The 16,653-nt window shown below is 53.7% G+C and overlaps 8 protein-coding genes across 8 annotated transcripts; 3 read left to right on the forward strand and 5 right to left on the reverse strand.

Moving 5' to 3' along the window:
- Nucleotides 1-504: 504 nt before the first annotated feature.
- Nucleotides 505-932, reverse strand: ACET3X_000614 (uncharacterized protein; the record flags this gene model as incomplete). The annotated part of the gene is made up of 3 exons (XM_069447929.1): nucleotides 505-546; nucleotides 614-681; nucleotides 791-932. The coding sequence occupies 3 exons, from the start codon at nucleotides 930-932 to the stop codon at nucleotides 505-507; spliced, it is 252 nt and encodes an 83-aa protein (XP_069310856.1).
- A 571-nt stretch (nucleotides 933-1,503) lies between these two features.
- Nucleotides 1,504-2,088, reverse strand: ACET3X_000615 (uncharacterized protein; the record flags this gene model as incomplete). Its single annotated transcript, XM_069447930.1, has 4 exons — nucleotides 1,504-1,511; nucleotides 1,571-1,602; nucleotides 1,677-1,969; nucleotides 2,023-2,088. 4 exons carry the CDS (start codon nucleotides 2,086-2,088, stop codon nucleotides 1,504-1,506), a joined length of 399 nt encoding a protein of 132 aa, XP_069310857.1.
- Nucleotides 2,089-3,015: 927 nt separating this feature from the next.
- Nucleotides 3,016-4,301, forward strand: ACET3X_000616 (uncharacterized protein; the record flags this gene model as incomplete). The annotated part of the gene is made up of 2 exons (XM_069447931.1): nucleotides 3,016-3,646; nucleotides 3,694-4,301. 2 exons carry the CDS (start codon nucleotides 3,016-3,018, stop codon nucleotides 4,299-4,301), a joined length of 1,239 nt encoding a protein of 412 aa, XP_069310858.1.
- Nucleotides 4,302-5,690: 1,389 nt separating this feature from the next.
- On the reverse strand, nucleotides 5,691-7,209 carry ACET3X_000617 (uncharacterized protein; the record flags this gene model as incomplete). Its single annotated transcript, XM_069447933.1, has 7 exons — nucleotides 5,691-5,815; nucleotides 5,869-5,949; nucleotides 6,011-6,054; nucleotides 6,103-6,489; nucleotides 6,537-6,613; nucleotides 6,754-6,914; nucleotides 7,029-7,209. 7 exons carry the CDS (start codon nucleotides 7,207-7,209, stop codon nucleotides 5,691-5,693), a joined length of 1,056 nt encoding a protein of 351 aa, XP_069310859.1.
- A 29-nt stretch (nucleotides 7,210-7,238) lies between these two features.
- On the reverse strand, nucleotides 7,239-10,001 carry ACET3X_000618 (uncharacterized protein; the record flags this gene model as incomplete). Its single annotated transcript, XM_069447934.1, has 4 exons — nucleotides 7,239-7,254; nucleotides 7,455-7,474; nucleotides 8,076-8,163; nucleotides 8,212-10,001. 4 exons carry the CDS (start codon nucleotides 9,999-10,001, stop codon nucleotides 7,239-7,241), a joined length of 1,914 nt encoding a protein of 637 aa, XP_069310860.1.
- A 1,268-nt stretch (nucleotides 10,002-11,269) lies between these two features.
- ACET3X_000619 (uncharacterized protein) lies at nucleotides 11,270-12,994 on the forward strand (the record flags this gene model as incomplete). Its single annotated transcript, XM_069447935.1, has 4 exons — nucleotides 11,270-11,714; nucleotides 11,763-12,112; nucleotides 12,165-12,588; nucleotides 12,636-12,994. 4 exons carry the CDS (start codon nucleotides 11,270-11,272, stop codon nucleotides 12,992-12,994), a joined length of 1,578 nt encoding a protein of 525 aa, XP_069310861.1.
- Nucleotides 12,995-13,344: 350 nt separating this feature from the next.
- ACET3X_000620 (uncharacterized protein) lies at nucleotides 13,345-14,055 on the reverse strand (the record flags this gene model as incomplete). Its single annotated transcript, XM_069447936.1, has 4 exons — nucleotides 13,345-13,422; nucleotides 13,480-13,498; nucleotides 13,542-13,548; nucleotides 13,596-14,055. The coding sequence occupies 4 exons, from the start codon at nucleotides 14,053-14,055 to the stop codon at nucleotides 13,345-13,347; spliced, it is 564 nt and encodes a 187-aa protein (XP_069310862.1).
- Nucleotides 14,056-14,531: 476 nt separating this feature from the next.
- ACET3X_000621 (uncharacterized protein) lies at nucleotides 14,532-16,193 on the forward strand (the record flags this gene model as incomplete). The annotated part of the gene is made up of 3 exons (XM_069447937.1): nucleotides 14,532-15,300; nucleotides 15,350-15,932; nucleotides 15,983-16,193. 3 exons carry the CDS (start codon nucleotides 14,532-14,534, stop codon nucleotides 16,191-16,193), a joined length of 1,563 nt encoding a protein of 520 aa, XP_069310863.1.
- Nucleotides 16,194-16,653: the final 460 nt, after the last annotated feature.

The raw sequence follows: 16,653 nt of genomic DNA on the forward strand, positions 1-16,653 counted from the left end.
CGGCAGAGAGTTCACGAGGCGGAGGTAATGGTGTCGGGGGGGGGGCTTTCGGTACCTGGGATGCGGGGCAGCTCGCAGCGCCAGCTTACCAAGAGCTTACAAGCAGCCTCAGTTGTGCAATCACAACCTTTGCTAACACATGACCATCCCTGGCAGCTCCATGGAATAGTACAGTAGTGTACCTGAGTAGACTCCGGGAAACTACTGACGCTGTGAACCATGGTCGGTACGATTGCCTGGCAATTAGCCTAGACATGTTGTGTCACTAAAGCTGCAGGAACAACGCAGTCAATGCATGCAATTATGACAATAACGAGATGCGTCAATTTCTTCCATATTGCCGTTAAAGCGTATCGTAACTGTAATCATGTGCGCCGTGATTGTTCCCACCCATCATCCCGAACTCCACCCGCATGCTGCCAACCCATATTAACCCATCGAAAAGACATGGCCGATCAAGGTGGATCGGAGACACCCAAAGAGAGTCAAAGTCAGTGGGCAAGCTCATGGGGCATTGTTCTTTGGGTTCTCTGGTGAAGCCTTCCACTGCCAAACATTAGCCAAGTCACTCGTCGTTGCATGGTCATGTCCTAAGCTCGGTCGAGTAACATACCATCTTGCCGAGCTCTTGCTGTTGCTCCTTGAAAGACAGGTCCTTGTACTCGTCACGGTGGGCCTTGACTGTTACTCCTCGTTAGCAGGTGCCAGCCTCTCATGGTTGTAATGTTATTGCGCCTCGAATAACACGTTCAAATAACGCGTCAAAACGCGTCAAACGTGACAGGCTTACAGTATGTTTGCATATTTGCCATGGCAACCCTCGCATTGTTGTTCTTCTTGCCAACGCGACGGCCCTTGGGAGCAGCCTTCTTGACACCCGCGCCATTGATCGCTTTCGGTGTCGCAGGTTTGGCAGTAGTGGGATTGGCCATGCTGGGCAGCAGATAGTGACAGGCGTTATATTAGAGTCGTCAAATGGGAAAATCTTGTTTGATAAATGGTGAAGTCGTGGTGTAGTTGTAACATTGATGGGAGGTGGGTGTGAACTGAAGGTTTATTGAGAGAAGGCGCGACCCAGACCGCACTAAGCTACGCTTAATCTTCAATGCGCCTCCCCGATGGACTAGATAGCCTGTCTAGATGCTTGCACGACGTTGGAAATATGGTCTCATGCGATTGGTGCTGGTCATCACATGAAACAGATAGCAATATGCGCCCCTAACAATCTTTCCAGAAGCGAGGGATAGCAGCATGGAATGCGCGATCGTGCCTACCGAGAGTGCACAATCTCATTGCACAAACCATAGAGCTGACGTGAGCAACGTGTTGGCCTTCGGGGACGCTCAATGGCATGTCCAAGGCAGTCTGACGGGATTGGGCCACCGTGGCCCAGTCGCTCGCGTGACCATACGGATCCTCGTGCATCTTAGTTTGTCGTAACAGGGGCGCAACGGGTCCTTTAGTGCTCGAACGACTTCTACTGTGGTGATTGTACCTCGACGTTTACCATTCTGCGGGTGAGATTCTATGTCAGGGCCCGAGCATCTGAGATTCTGAAACCTTGAATCACCTGTATCCACAGACACGCCCAAAGATCCAGCTCTCGTTCACAGCAACCCGGCAGGAGTCCGCCAGCCGAGGTTCGATTGTACGTTCATCTCCAATCACGCACTCACGAAGAATGCGTCGTCTGCTCTTCTGTTATACGACGATGCCGGGCATCCTGAGAGTCGGCCTCCATGCCCCCTGTACTCAGCACCGGCCTGTCTATACCTCGAGAGGCAATACTAAACTTCCGACGGCGACCGCTCGGCCGCTCCGTGAGACTTGGGGCACGAGGTCTCGCTTTGCCGCGAGCGCGTCCGCCGATGAAAGGTATCTCGTGTGCGCCGGCGCGACAGCAGTAGAGGAGTAGGTCGTAGACGAGCAGCGCTGCCCATGGGCCGATGGCCACGAGGCCGAGAAAGAGCTATTCTACTGTGAGAAGACAGAACCTGGTTGAAGGCGCCATTTTATACTCACGAATATGCGCGTGATCCACGTTTCTACCACGGCCAAGTTCGCCGGTAGAATAGAGAGAAATCCCATGGCGGGGCGCAGCGGATATGTGCACTGGAAGAAAGATGAAGCTGGGGATAATGGTCGCGTGAGGAGTGCAGAGCGTCTGGTGATGCACCGAATAATTACAATTGGATTGACGCTAGTCGCCCACCCACGACTCCGAATTCCAATGACAAAGGTGGGTGATGTTTACGTTTGGTGGAGAGATCGGCCGTCATCATCATCAAGCCGCCGCGATGCGGACCGAAGTGGGTCGTGGCTGAAGCTTTCCCCAGCTCGGCACCGGCCTCACCATCACCGATCCAACACCAACCACTAAACATGAACCACTGAACATTAGATGCAGCTGACATCTCAGCCTTATGTGAGGCGGTACAATCATTGTTACCCTGATTGGGTGGCAACCTGGCGTTAGCTTTGCGAAGCCAATTAGCCATGTCCGGCATACTGGCAGCAGCACGCCCACCCCTCCAGGGAGACAGCTCCTAAGAAGCTATGCCCCTCCGTTGCCATACCACTTGTTATTCGGACACAGTTTTATCCACTGATTTGAGTGGGGATCAAGCAGATCTTGGTATTGCTTCGTCTTTATTACATTGACCGTTGACCGGCGGCCTCCCACAGTACGGGCGCTTGGCCCTGCTCACGCAGACGGCTGCCTGGCCTTACCCACCTCGAGTCTTGAGTCTTGTCAGACACTCAGGTAGCATCCTCCTCTCCATAGAATGCTTTCAGACTTTAAACACACCCTTCTACACCACTCTGCTTTATCGCACCAATCCTGAGTTGCCTACGACGACAAGCTAGGGCTGCCCTCACTGCTACGCCTTGCCAGCAGCCTCGTTGCTTCATCCGGACGACTGAGACTAACTGAAAAGCTGTACAGCATATGACAAGTTAGTGCTGGATCTCGAGCCTTTTGCGCGCTCTTGGGCCCTTCCATTCACAATCAACATGGACGACCTCTCTTTCCTAGACGCACACCTCGAGCGAGGCCAGAGCAATGCGACACTGAAGGTAGTTCTTCCCAACGGAGAGGTTCGCGAGATCTCGGATCGCATCTGCCCCTTCAAGTTTTTGGACAAGTGCCCTCTGCTGTACCATGCATTCGAGTACGGTTTCCAGAGTCGCTTACAAGCTAGCCTTGAAGCTCCGTCCGAATATGCCATCATATCGCTTCTCCGTTACTGCTACACCGGTAGCTACCTCCCTCCACAAGCAGAGTATGGGCCAATACTGCTTCTTCCGCATGTCGAAACCTACAAGATCGCTGAAGACTTTGATGTTCCAGAGCTACAGCTCCTTGCGCATGGCAATATCGCGATCCAGATTGACTTCGCCTGCTCTCTACCCGCTCCTCCACAAGACTTATTCGAGACTATACGTTTCGTGTACCGACATTACGCGAGCCAGAAGGCCCGTCGACAACACGCTCTTGTTGGCACAATCCTCAACTACTGCATCTCAACTTTCCTGACGCATAAACTCGGACAGGAGGCCGAGTTCCTCAAGGTTGCAGCCGACATTCCAGACTTTCGTCAGGACCTCTGTTGCACAAACATGGGGCGCAATTTCGAGGATGAATGTAAGGTTTGCTGTAACTATCAGAAATACTCAGGCTAACTTCGATAGGCGCACTGGACATTGTACGTTTTAGCCTTGACACCCTTCGGACTCAGCCTTGCGCTCGCCCCACCCTCCTTGCCTCAAGAGACCTACCACAAGAGATGATTTGTGGCGATTCTACAAACACTCCACGCGAATCGTACTACTCTCATGGCGATCACTTGGCTGCCACTCCGTACAAGACCCATGAGGAGGCGAGTCAGGATAACATGGTCGATTCAGCTATTACAACCTTTGTGCATCGGCCCAAGGCCGAGCGGAGAGTCACCTTCGCAGAAACAAACGTCGATCTGCAGTCCATGGATACTCACTCTGGTCGCTCCGAAGACGATTCTACGTCGAAGCTCTCTGGAACAACTACTAGCTTTTCAGCGCCCGCTTTGTTCAATCCAGCTGCTACGCAATCAACACCTGATGATGACGCCTTGGAGGAAGACCAGGGTTTTACATTAGTCTCTCGACCCAAACCGCACACCCTGGCTACGATTGACGAACCGATGTCCAGTCCTGAGATGCTTCCGACTCCTGTTCTCGACATCCTAGCTGCGAGCGGCACCGACTACACCAGCGACGACGACGATGACTGGGATATGATCTCTACGACTGGGATGTGAGCTGAAAGAATCATCATCGTCTCTAATCTACGAAATATTCTGGATCTGGCGTTAAATGGCGTCCTTCGTAGGTACTTTTAGGTCACATGCATGAGTCTCTTAGGAAAGGTTGTTTTAATTCCACAATCGTTTTGGCATCCAGCTATATAGGTGTTTGCTTCCAATTCTGTGGTGAGGGCGTTATCGGCGATGCAACGAAAAAAATTGTATAGGTGCAGCATTACGTCGGTACGAATTGCTCAAAATACTCTGCATTGATGATAGGCAAGTTTCTGTTGAAAAATGGCACATTCGTTGTATTTTTCTATTCCCTCTTGGATTTAGATTAAGAGATGCACCTTATCGGTTCAGTTGTTTTATGCACTGATTACTATTGCTGTGATTTCTATCAACATCGATATTGTCATATGCTAAAACCCAAACATGACATCAGATTTTCCTAGTCCTCCCTGTCCGTCTCAAGAGCGTCTTCACTTCCAATATTGCACTCCGCTGCACGCTCCCCGTGTTCATCGCGATGCTCTATTGGCACATCGGTCCAGTGCCGAGTGTATATGTCTGACTTCCCATGTTGCACCAGTCATTTTGTTTGTGCTTCCACAGATATAGATTCTCTAGTATACTCTTTTGCAGCTTTGACATGTGCAGATGAGGTACAACTTACTATTTTTGGAAGAGGAATGTAGAATGCAGCTGCATGGGCTTGCTCCTACTCTATGACTGGCCGTGAAGTCCGTTTGGCTGACAGAATTGGTCTAGCCTTGGTTAATGTAGTGCCAGTATAATGTGATTGCCTAGAGATGCAGGAAATATTGTAGTCTTCGTGTGGATGACAATGTGATATTGAGAGTATCTCAGGAACACAGGCTGGCCTGACCATCGAAACGGATGAGTTCCTGCGATGACAGTAACAAGGTGTTGGGCAGCAACACAGCAAGTTCGCATTGTCAGCGGTTCTCTTCGAGACCAAAGCAATCCCCTAGGAAGGATTTTCTGACAAAGTAAGCAAACGAATATTGTACTCGAAGAACAAACCCGATGGTCGTTAACAGGAAAGACAGTGCCAAATAAAGAGTGGTCATGTATGGAGTACATTGATTCGTGTTCATAGCGGTCAGTCTGCAAGCAGAGCCACGGATAGAGTACATGATAATCCATAAACTGCACACAATCAGATAGAATATGTCCACGTGTACTGAAAGGACTTTTTGATGTTACAGAAAATTAAGCAGCCCCGTGCAGCCGAAAGAACAGTAGGAAAGCCAACATGAAGGGAATTGCCCTGTCATGACAGCCGGTGAACCAAGAAGGAAATCGTACTGAAATAACAAACACATGGAACATCCAAGAAACCAGGAAACAGGAAACACATAAGCAGTCACATTGGGTTCATGCAGCACACTTGGTCCTCCGTCTGTATTTGGGCTCCGTCATCGCATAATACATATCCACGGGTAGAATAGTCTTAAAGGTAGATATTCTGAGAGGTGAGTAGTCTTCAAGGGTAAGCACGCCTACCTAGTCACTGTCAGCATGTCCTCTGAACAGAATACACATAGACTTGAACCTACTTCTGACGTCTGTCTAGTAGCGGCCACGTGGTGGGTAGTCAGCCGCTGCAGCGTCGTAAGGCGGACGGCCTCCGGGGCTACGGGGACGGGCACCACGTGGGGACGGTGGTCGGCCTCCTTCGTAAGGGCGTCCATGACCGTTCATGTATGGGTCATCGTAACCGCGGGGAGGAGGTCGGGCCCTAGCATCATAAGGATCGTCAGGGTAACGCGCACGCGGTGGGCCATACTCATCAGGCATGCGACCACGGGGCGGTGAACGTCCATAACCGCCTTCACGCCTGTCGTAAAACTCGCGAGGAGGTGTGCGTCGACGATAGTCATCACGACGAGGGCTGTAGCCACGAGGGGGCCCGCGACGGTCGTAGTAATCATCGTAGGGCGCGGGCGGGTATCCGCCACCGCGACGGCCCATGGGAGAGCGGGATCGGTATCTATCACGGCCCCGGTCATCAGGACCACCAGGGCCACCGTAAGGAGCGCGCGGCTTGAAAGGTGGAGGTGGGGGAGGGTCAGAGACGTCTTGGACACAGGTGACTTCCTGTCCCTTGAACTCACGGCCGTCCAGCTTCTCCACTGCGGTCTTCAGATCAGCGGCCGTCTCATACTCGACAAATCTGTAGTGGATTAGCACATGTGACTTGCTGCAGTTCTACCCACGTACCCAGTGCCGTCGCGCTCGCGGCCAACTTCGGAGTAGACGACGTCCAATCCAGACTGGCGGGCAAAGTCTTTGAGGTCCTATATATTCGAAGTTAAGCGAGGCCCAAATCCAGAACGTAGAACGGGAAGCAAGCGAGAACAAAGGCCATTACTGGTCCAGGAACGGTATACTGGCGCTAACAGGCAACTGAAGGAATCCAAGGATCGGGGAGTCTGACCTGCCAGCTGGTCTCCACAGGAAGATTTGCTATTCTCATCCGGTATGGTGTGCGCCTAGGACGCGGGGGGACGCGCTCGTGGGGAGTGAAGTTCTCGTTACGGGCGCGCGAGCCGCGAGCGAACTGGACGATGAGGCGCTCGCCCATGAAGTCGGAACCATCTTGAATCAGTCAGTTAGAACGTAATTTCAGAACTCTGGACACGACAAGTCACGTACGGAATGCTGCATGAAGGTTAGCGTAAATTCAATAGATTGGCGCGTAGTTGAACTTACCAGGGACGACATCACGAGCGTCCATTGCGTCCTTGTACTCGATGAAGCCAAATCCGTTCATGAGCTTGATCTCAGTGATCTCGCCAGTGCCATGCGTCCCGAAGTGGCCCTCCACATCTGCCTTGGTGGCATTGCGAGGAAGGTTGCCAAGGTACAGGCGCGTAGAGGATACCTCGGTCATGGTGACGGCTGTTGCTGTAGAGCTTTATCCTAAAGATAACCTAGTCTGGAGAGAATCGTGAGCAAATGTCCATGAGCAAGCGGGAAGCCATCGAGGGAGCGCGCATGGTGCGTGCCAAAGACGGGTTGCCTCGGTATCAGAGACGCGACGGCAGGAAGCCAGTGTCCAGCGACGTGCGAAACCACAGGAACCAGGGAGACGCGCAAGGAATTTCCAGTGCATACAATACAGGCGGCTAGTCGTACCTTGGAGATAGAGTCGGGCGCTGGAAGCAGGGTGGCCGTGAAGAACCTGAGAGCTTGAGAGGACCAGGAAGGAGCCGGGTAAGTGCAGAAGTCGCGCAATCGATTTTTGGGCAGAGGATTAGTAGGCCCAGTGTCGCGACAACAGATTGCAAATATAGATGACGGCCGGAATGCTATTGATGTAATAGGCCCCGGCGATGGTGATGGGTGGACGGTGACGAAGGGTGGAGAAGGAAGTTCGCCCAACGCCTCACTCGCCCTAGTCTCCCAAGCTTCGGGCACGGACATCACGTGCGTCTTGCCTCCAATAGAACCGCTCGCCCTCTCAGGGCTACTAGTGGACTGTGACTATCCCAAACGGATGAAATGCTATGTTTTTAAAAGGTCAGAACACGCTTAAGCTTTTCCAGGTATTGATTAGTTTCTGAGCAACGTGATCAATCCCTCGGTCCAAGCCTCTACAGACATCCCAAATTCACTTGGGCAGCAACAAGTCTCGGGCTGAAGCCGTTGCGTAGTATGTATACATGCGACCCTTCCTAATGTACATGTCTTCTGATCGCGTGGATCACGGCTTGGGCCATGGTTTCTATTTTTCCGGTGTCCAAATTAAGTAAGTACGTATTTTGGTCCCTCGCCGCCCTGGGGTGTTTGCCAGTTGATGTCCTGATCGGGCACTTTGATGTCGCAAGTCTTGCAGTGAACGCAGCTGTATGTTGTCAGCGGACTTTTCAGCAACTCGGTCGGCTAAACTTACTTTTGGGCGTTGATCTGGAACCTGACACCCAGCTCTTTGCTATCATCCTCGACGTATTCATAGACGCCGGCGGGGCAGAACCTGTTCTCGACACCCTTGTACTTGGGCCATTCCTTCTGAGCATGTGCATCGTGGTCCTTGACTTGAAGATGGCAGGGCTGGTCCTCTTCATGGTTTGTGCCACTTCGGCTGACGCTCGTCAATATGTCAAAGCTGATTTTACCATCTGGCTTGGGATACTCAATCTTCGGACACTCGTCTGCAGTCTTGGTCGCTGCGTGATCGGGCTTGCCGTGCTTCAACGTCCACGGTGCTTTGCCTCGAAGGACATATGCTTCAAGGCCGGAGTACATAATGCCTCCGTAAATGCCTAGTGGGGTGTGGAAAGATGGGCGCATGTTGCGCACAGTCTTGAGCTCTGACCAAATCGACGACTTACGCATCTTGTCCTCGTAGTCATACAAGAACACGGTACCACCGTCGGTATTGGCTTGTAGGGCATTCCAAGTCGCCTCGGCAGCCAGCATACCTGACCTCATGGCATTGTGTGTACCCTTGATCTTTGGTAGATTGAGCAAGCCGGCGGCATCCCCAAGAAGTGCGCCACCGGGGAAGGCGAGCTTAGGTATGGACTGGAAACCGCCTTCAATCAGTGTCCTCGCACCGTAAGAGATACACTTGCCGCCTTCCAACACATCCTTGTAATATGGGTGGTGCTTCATCTTCTGGAACTCGCCGTAGGGAGCCAACCACGGGTTGGGGTAGTCGAGTCCAACAACCAGACCGATGCTGACCAAGTTATCGCCAAAGTGGTACATCCAACCACCACCGTATGTGTCTTTTGGCAGCGGGTAGCCCATGGAGTGAACCACCAAGCCAGACTTGAATTTCTCGGGCTGTACCTCCCATACTTCTTTGATGCCAAGTCCGTATGTTTGGTGTTGACTGTCCCGCCTCAGGTCGTACTTTTTGATGATTTGCTTGGACAAACTGCCATGACAGCCCTCACCAAGCAGTGTGACGCGTGCATGGAATTCCATTCCTCGTTCGAATGAGTCTTTGGCCTTGCCTTCTCGCGATATACCAAGGTCATTGGTAGCCACACCCCGTACAACGCCCTCGTGGTTATATAGTACCTCCGACGCAGCGAATCCAGGGTAAACCTCAACACCAACTTCCTCGGCACGCTCGCCGAGCCACTTGACCATTTGGTTCAAGCTTATTATGTAGTTGCCATGGTTGTTCATCTGCGGAGGCTTGGGTAGAGGGATTGCACTGTTCTTAGTCATGAAGTACATGTGGTCCTCCTTGGCGGGGGTGATGTCGGCGAAGCGGTTCAGGTTGTCCTCTGATTTCCAGTCGGGCAGCAGTTCGTCAAGCGCAGACGGTTCTATGACATTTCCAGACACGATGTGGTCGCCCAATTCGCCCGCCTTCTCCAAGACCAAAACCCTAAAGTCTTCATTGCCTGCCGCCGTTGCAAGCTGCTTCAGCTTGATGGCTGCAGACAGGCCAGCAGGACCTCCGCCCACAATGAGCACATCCACCTCATCAGATTCTCGTTCTATTGACTTTGGATCGAATGTGTCGTCTACGGCGGCGAGCCGTGTACGTGGCGTCGTGGAAAGGCCTCTTCTTTGACCAGCAATTCGGACTGCAGGACGGTACAGGGCAGATGCATTTCGCCTCGGGGCCGGTGCACACGCGAGTGGTCTTGATGATATGCGTGTGGATCGAGAAGTTGCAAGCAACTGCCGTGCTACGGATGCGGGGACTGATCTGGAGGCCATGATGTAGGACGTGTTGGGGAGGCAAACAGATGGAATTGATTGCGAGAATGAATGACTCGACAGATTTTTGCGCTTCCTACGAGACCGACCGGCGGCGCACTACAGGCCGGAACTGACAGTGCTCAATGGTGAGGAATGCGACAGAATTGCGGCACCCAACATGTACGCTCGTCGCCAATGCTAAACCTTGAGATGACGATGTCTAAAAGTTGCAGCCGAGGCTACAAGGCTAAGTGCGGGATTGCAATACCGAGCACGTCATTGGCCAAACCATTCCGCATCCTTCTCTCCGCACATGTCAAAGTCACCGCACCTGAACATCTTCATCGTTGAAACCTTCTCGAAGCCACACCTCTGTGCGGACGAACTCATGCGCGATACCACGTGAATTGACACGCGGTACATGTTCCGGCAACGAGACGGTGATTGGCCCACAGCAACAGTAGAATACTCGTGCGACACCAAGTATTGTATAGCAGAAGCGTAGAGCTCTTTCAGGTTGAACAGAGCTTGTAATGATCTCAGAAGCTGGGGGAGCATGTTCTTGCGTCTTTGCATGTCCAGCAGTTCGCTTGGAACTTCCAGTGGGCGCGTCGGCGTGCCTGAAACCGGCAGAGACTCAGGCCCATGTTATGCCGGCGAACCTCAGTCATACACCAAACTTATGCGTTTAGGAAGACATCTCTCCGCATATACCGCCCCTGCCCCATCTGCAACATGTTCTCAAACCACACACGTTCGACCCCAGCCTGGATCTTCGCCATTACGACGACTCTGCTGGCATCGGCTCTCTCTTGCGCAATTGTACCCTCTGCTTCATGCGTTTGATTCGACCGTTTCCAGCCAGGCTACGGACCCGATCCCGTGTCCATCTTGATCTACAGCTGTCATGCGAGACAAGGCTTTCGTGCCTGTGAGAGAATTGTGGGGATGGCCGATGTGCTTCCTTCGCGCCTGGTCTTTCCAAGGCATCCTCCAACGGCGCATGTATGACATGCACGGCAGGCAACGAACGGTCATCCCGACCATCGTCGCCTGATCTATTCTAGTCACTGTATCCCTCAGGTACTCGTGGAGGTCCTATAAGCCAACGCTCCTATATAAAGCAGTCTCCTCAGGCGGATAGAACGGCACGCTCAGCTTCAACATTCCAAATCATTCCTTTGTGCAGAGCACCATCAGTTCATTTCAATTCTCAAGAGCTGTGCTCACTTTAAGTTTCGACACATCTCGTTTCAATCCTTCCAGATCAACCCCCTACCGTCACTATGAAGACTTCTGTCTCCCTTCTTACTCTTCTTTCAGCCTCGTTCGTGGCAGCAGTCCCAACGCCTTTTGTGGGCCAGGGACCTGTAGTCGCGGCTGGTACCGAGAATGTAGCTATTCCTTCTACAAACTTTGGTCGCAGAGAGGAAGATATTGTACAGAGTTTTGGAGAGAAAGCGCTCAGGCTCCGTGGTGCGCTCTTGGCTGCACGCGGCGGCATGGGCAAGGATAATGGTAATGCTGAAGCCGAGGCAGCCAACGCTGAGGGCGCTGCGGCCGCTGGTAACAATGATGCTCAGGATCAGGCAGCGCAGGATGCTGCCGCTGCTGAACAAGATGCTGCTGCTGAAGATGCTGCTCAGGGCAAGGGGAAGGGCAATGGCAATGGCAAAGGCAAAGGCAAGGGGAAGAACGCCGATCAGCAGGCTGAACAAGACGCTGCAGCAGGTAAGATTCTCAAATTTGCTGTTCACACAGTTTGCTGATTCTCATTAGCTGAGGAGGAACAAGCTGCTGCCGATCAACAGGCGCAGGAGGATGCTGCGGCCCTTGAGATGATGAACCAGGGTCAAGCACAGAATGCAACCGACCCGATGGGAGCAGCAGACCAAGCTGCCGCCGATGAGCAGGCTGCTGAAGATGCTGCTCAACAGGACGCTGCCGAGGGCATGAACCAAGATCAAGCGCAGAACGCCCACGATCAACAGGCGGCGGACGAAGCGGCTGCTGATCAAGATGCGCAGCAAGATGCCGCGGCTGGTGGTGAAGAACAGGCACAGGATGCGGAGCAGGACGGTGCTGCAGCCGATCAAGCCGCGGCCGATCAAGCTGCGGCCGACCAAAAGGTATGTAGTGAAACCCATATAATGAACCGAGATGACTAACTGATCACGATAGGCTGCTCAGGACGCGGAGCAAAATCAGGATGGACAGCAGCAACAAGATGCAATGGACCAAGCCGCAGCTGATCAGCAAGCCGCCCAAGAGCAAGAGGATGCTATGGGGGCAGATCAGGCCGCGGCCGACCAGCATGCTGCCCAGCAAGAAGAGGGTGCGATGGGAGCTGATCAGGCTGCTGCTGAGCAAGACCAGGCAGAGCAACAGCAGCAAGAGCTAGAGCAAGCGGCTGCTGAGCAGGAGGCCGCTCAACAGGAAGCTGACCAGGAGCAACAGGCAAAGGATCAGGCTCAGATGGAGGCAGACCAGGCGCAGATGCAACAAGATGCCGCCGAGGGCAAGGACCAAGCTGCCGCTGACCAGGCCGCTGCTGATCAAGCCGCTGCCGACCAAGCTGCCATGGAAGAAGCCGCTCAAGGTGGAAGTAAGTGACATATATCGTTATGACCAGTTCATCGCTAACGACCTTAGACGCGACCGAAGTAATTGATGGCGGAGCAGCAGCCAACGGTACTGAAGACGCGAACAACGGCAACGGCAACGACGCTGAAAACAACAACGGCAAAGGCAAGGGAAAGGGAAAGGGCAAGAACAACGGCAACAACGGAAACAATGGCGTTTCACAGCTTCTTCAGGAGGCTGAAGCAGCTCTTCAGGCGGGCGGACAGCAACAGGAGCAGGAGGAGCAGGGCGGCATCCAAGGTCTTATCAGCAGCCTCCTTGGCGGTGGTGCCGCAGCGGATGTTGGTGCTGGCCAACAGGAGGCTGGCGGAATCGCAGGCCTCGACTTGAGCAAGCTTGGCATTGGACGTCGTGCTTTCCGTGCCTAGAGACGAGATACGAGAGACGAGGGACGATCGGGAGTATATCGTTGAACGATGAAATTCCTTCCATAGTATGTATATCCAAGCTCATGAGGGCTTCTGCTTCTAGATGAAGTGTAGAGCCAACTAAATATCCGGTAATATCGCCTTGGAATGATAATGACTTGTCATGAGTATCTACTCCACACCCCTGACCGCTCATACGTACGCATCCCCCTTTCGTATAGCGAGGTCTCCACAGAGAGTCTTGCCAGTGTTTAGATACAAGATATGCCACAAGGCTACGAAGCCAAGCGCGCTCTTGGCCGTACGCGCTCGACGCGTTATCGCGTGGTCATGTGAGGCTCAGAGGGCTATCAAGATTGTGTGAGGTGCTGGTAGCTATGCGCACAATACGACGCAACGCGCATCTTTGGCGTGGCGACACTCGCCCTCTGTGTACAAGATCAGTGATCAGTGCTCGGTCAACTAGGCGTAAACAAGTCGCGTACGATGAGCCCGTCACGAGCCCTGGGCGAGAGCCAGGTCGAGTGCGTCCATGCAGTCGACAGACAGTGGTCCTAGAAGGGATCAATGGTAGTCCGGACGGCGTCTCAGCCAGTCATACTCTGGTCTCCCTCTGCATCCTCGGCCTGAGCGACCGGCCGACCGAGGTCGTTGAGAGAAGCCTTGAGCCGCGCAATACGCGCTTCCAGGTCCTTGATCTCATCTTCCTGGTCCTCACACGTGCGGTCCATGTCCGGCAAGGCGGCGACGGCGCGTCGAGCCTTTTGGATCTTGAGGCGGATGTCGTTTGCTGCCGTCGCGACGTGCTGGATCTCGAGCGGCCCCTCTGCGGCAAGCTGGGCTGGTGTTGGCGTCGCAGCGGGCGGCTGGGCAGGCGTCTCGAGAATGCGCTTGAGCAGCGTGTGGAGGTCGGGGAGCATGTCAAACGTCGAGGGTGCCGGGAGGGTCGGGGTGCTCGTGCTAGGAGGCGGCGGCGCAGGCTGGGCTGGCGTTTGAGAGCCTGTAGGTGCGACTGAGGCTCGCGCTGAGGCAGGCGCATAGGGTGTCGCGGCTGCCGACATGGCTGTGGGTTATACAACGAGCCCGAATCGAAGATGTCTTGCCAGCACGCGTCGACGGGATGATGCTCCCCCTGCTCCTTGGACGGCTAAGGCTGAAGGCTGGGGTGCTGATTGGACGGAGCTTCTGCAGATGATAATGGCTATGTCTGTCTGGTAGGAGTTGTTGAATGTCAAAGCGATAGACAAATAGCGCGGCTGCTGGCCACGATTCCAGATAGGTTTCCGGACGTGGGTTGTGGGGGGCAAGGTGGATCAGCGGCGGTGCAAAGGTCAGGATCCAAGCTTGGTTGTGACGTGAACCGGCGATGCTTTTTCGAAGTTGACCATTTTAGCCCCGCCAACCCTGCCCCTCGGTCAACAAGTTGCTCCCTACATACCCTCTTCTCACCAGCCTTGCAAACTTTGCTGCTCGAGTGAATCCTCGAGTTTTTTTTCCTCCTTTCTCCTTCCCAAAATCACCTGACCGACTCACAATCATGGCCAAGGTCGACCAGAAGGCGGTCCTCATCGTTATCGACGGCTGGGGCGTCGCGACGGAGAAGTCGCGCAAGGATGGCGATGCTATCCTCGCAGCCGACACGCCTACTATGGACGAGTTCGCCAGGGACGGCTCCAAAACCGCACAGGGCTACACCGAACTCGAAGCCTCCTCTCTCGCCGTCGGACTTCCCGAAGGCCTCATGGGCAACAGCGAAGTCGGCCACTTGAACATTGGCGCAGGACGCGTTGTATGGCAGGATTCCGTCCGAATTGGCCAGACCATTAAGAATGAAAAGCTCAAGGACGTGGAAAATGTCAAGAAGTCGTTCCAGCGTGCCATCGACGGCAACGGAAGGCTGCACTTCTGCGGTCTGGTTTCCGACGGCGGTGTCCATTCCCACATGGACCATTTGATTGCCCTCCTCAAGGTTGCAAAGGACCAGGGCGTCAAGGAGGCCTACATCCACTTCTTCGGAGACGGCCGAGACACTGACCCCAAGTCCGCGGTCGGATACCTGGAGACTTTGCTTAAGGCTACCAAGGAAATCGGCCTCGGTGACATCGCAACAATCGTCGGACGATACTACATCATGGACCGCGACAAGAGGTGGGACCGTGTCGAGCTTGGTATGAAGGGTCTGGTCACTGGAGAGGGCGAGGAGAGCAGCGACCCAGTCGCGACCATCAAGGAGCGATACGCAAAAGACGAAAACGACGAGTTCCTCAAGCCCATCATCGTGGGAGGAAAGGAACGAAGAATACAAGGTATGCCACTGTGCTGAGCACCTGCATGTCTCCCTGCTGATTCGTCCAGACAACGACACCGTCTTCTTCTTCAACTACCGCTCCGACCGTGTTCGAGAAATCACTCAGCTCTTGGGCGATGTCGACCGCTCGCCCAAGCCCGACTTCCCGTACCCCCAGAACATTCACCTCACGACCATGACCTCGTACAACCCCAAGTACACTTTCAACGTTGCTTTCAAGCCCCAGCGCATGACCGACGTTCTTGCCGAAACACTAGGAAAGCAGGGCGTCAAGCAGTGTCACGTTGCCGAGACCGAAAAGTATGCTCACGTCACCTTCTTCTTCAACGGCGGTGTCGAGAAGCAGTTCGAGAACGAGGAGCGTGAGATGGTTCCCTCCCCAAAGGTAGCTACTTACGATCTGGAGCCAAAGATGAGCGCCATGGCTGTCGCAGAGAAGCTGTGCGAGCGCATTCAGACCGGCAAGTTCGAGTTCCTCATGAACAACTTTGCGCCACCAGACATGGTTGGCCACACTGGTGTTTACAAGGCAGCCATTGAAGCATGCACAGAGACCGACAAGGCTATCAAGAAGGTCTATGACCAGTGCAAGGAGAGCGGATACGTTCTGTTCGTCACCGCTGACCATGGGTAAGTCCTTGTGATCCGCAACTTTTGGGACAGGGCTGACATTTTGCTAGTAACGCCGAAGAGATGCTCACAGAAGAGGGCACTCCCAAGACCTCCCACACAACTAACAAGGTGCCTTTCGTCATGGCTAACGCGCCCGAAGGCTGGAGCCTGAAGAAGTCTGACGGCGTGCTTGGTGACGTTGCGCCTACCATACTTGCAACCATGGGTCTTCAGCAGCCTGAAGACATGGATTGCCACAGCTTGCTCGTCAAGTCGTAGAGTTCCGTTTGCAATAGAGACTGGAGGCGACAGGTTTTGGACGCATCGTCCTGACATTCTTTGCTTAGGTCGGAACAGATCTAGACGGGAAGAGCTATGACGTATAGAAACTCACATAGACGGGAATGAATAAACAGCGATGAAATGACGTGCATTGCCATTTCTCCCGGAAGGTTCTTGCTCCAGGTGTCGCTTGCATACGACTGGCTGTACATTTTGCGCTCCATGGGTTGTAACTGGGATCCTCAATTCCGGCTGAGCGGCCACCATCCCACTATTCTAACACGCGCAACCTTGGCAACAGCAGGGGTAAAGTCACCGGCGGGGAATCGTGTGGACCCCTCCTTGCGCACTCCAAGTCCCGACAGCCTTCTTTTCCTTCCCCCCAAAGCTTCGTCTGCTATATCCATAGTGTTTGAAACGCAATTTCGTTTTACCGCCAGCAGAGATACTGGCGTCA

Source organism: Alternaria dauci, chromosome 1, assembly GCF_042100115.1.
Source record: "Alternaria dauci strain A2016 chromosome 1, whole genome shotgun sequence".
NCBI classification, from domain to species: Eukaryota; Fungi; Ascomycota; class Dothideomycetes; order Pleosporales; family Pleosporaceae; genus Alternaria; species Alternaria dauci.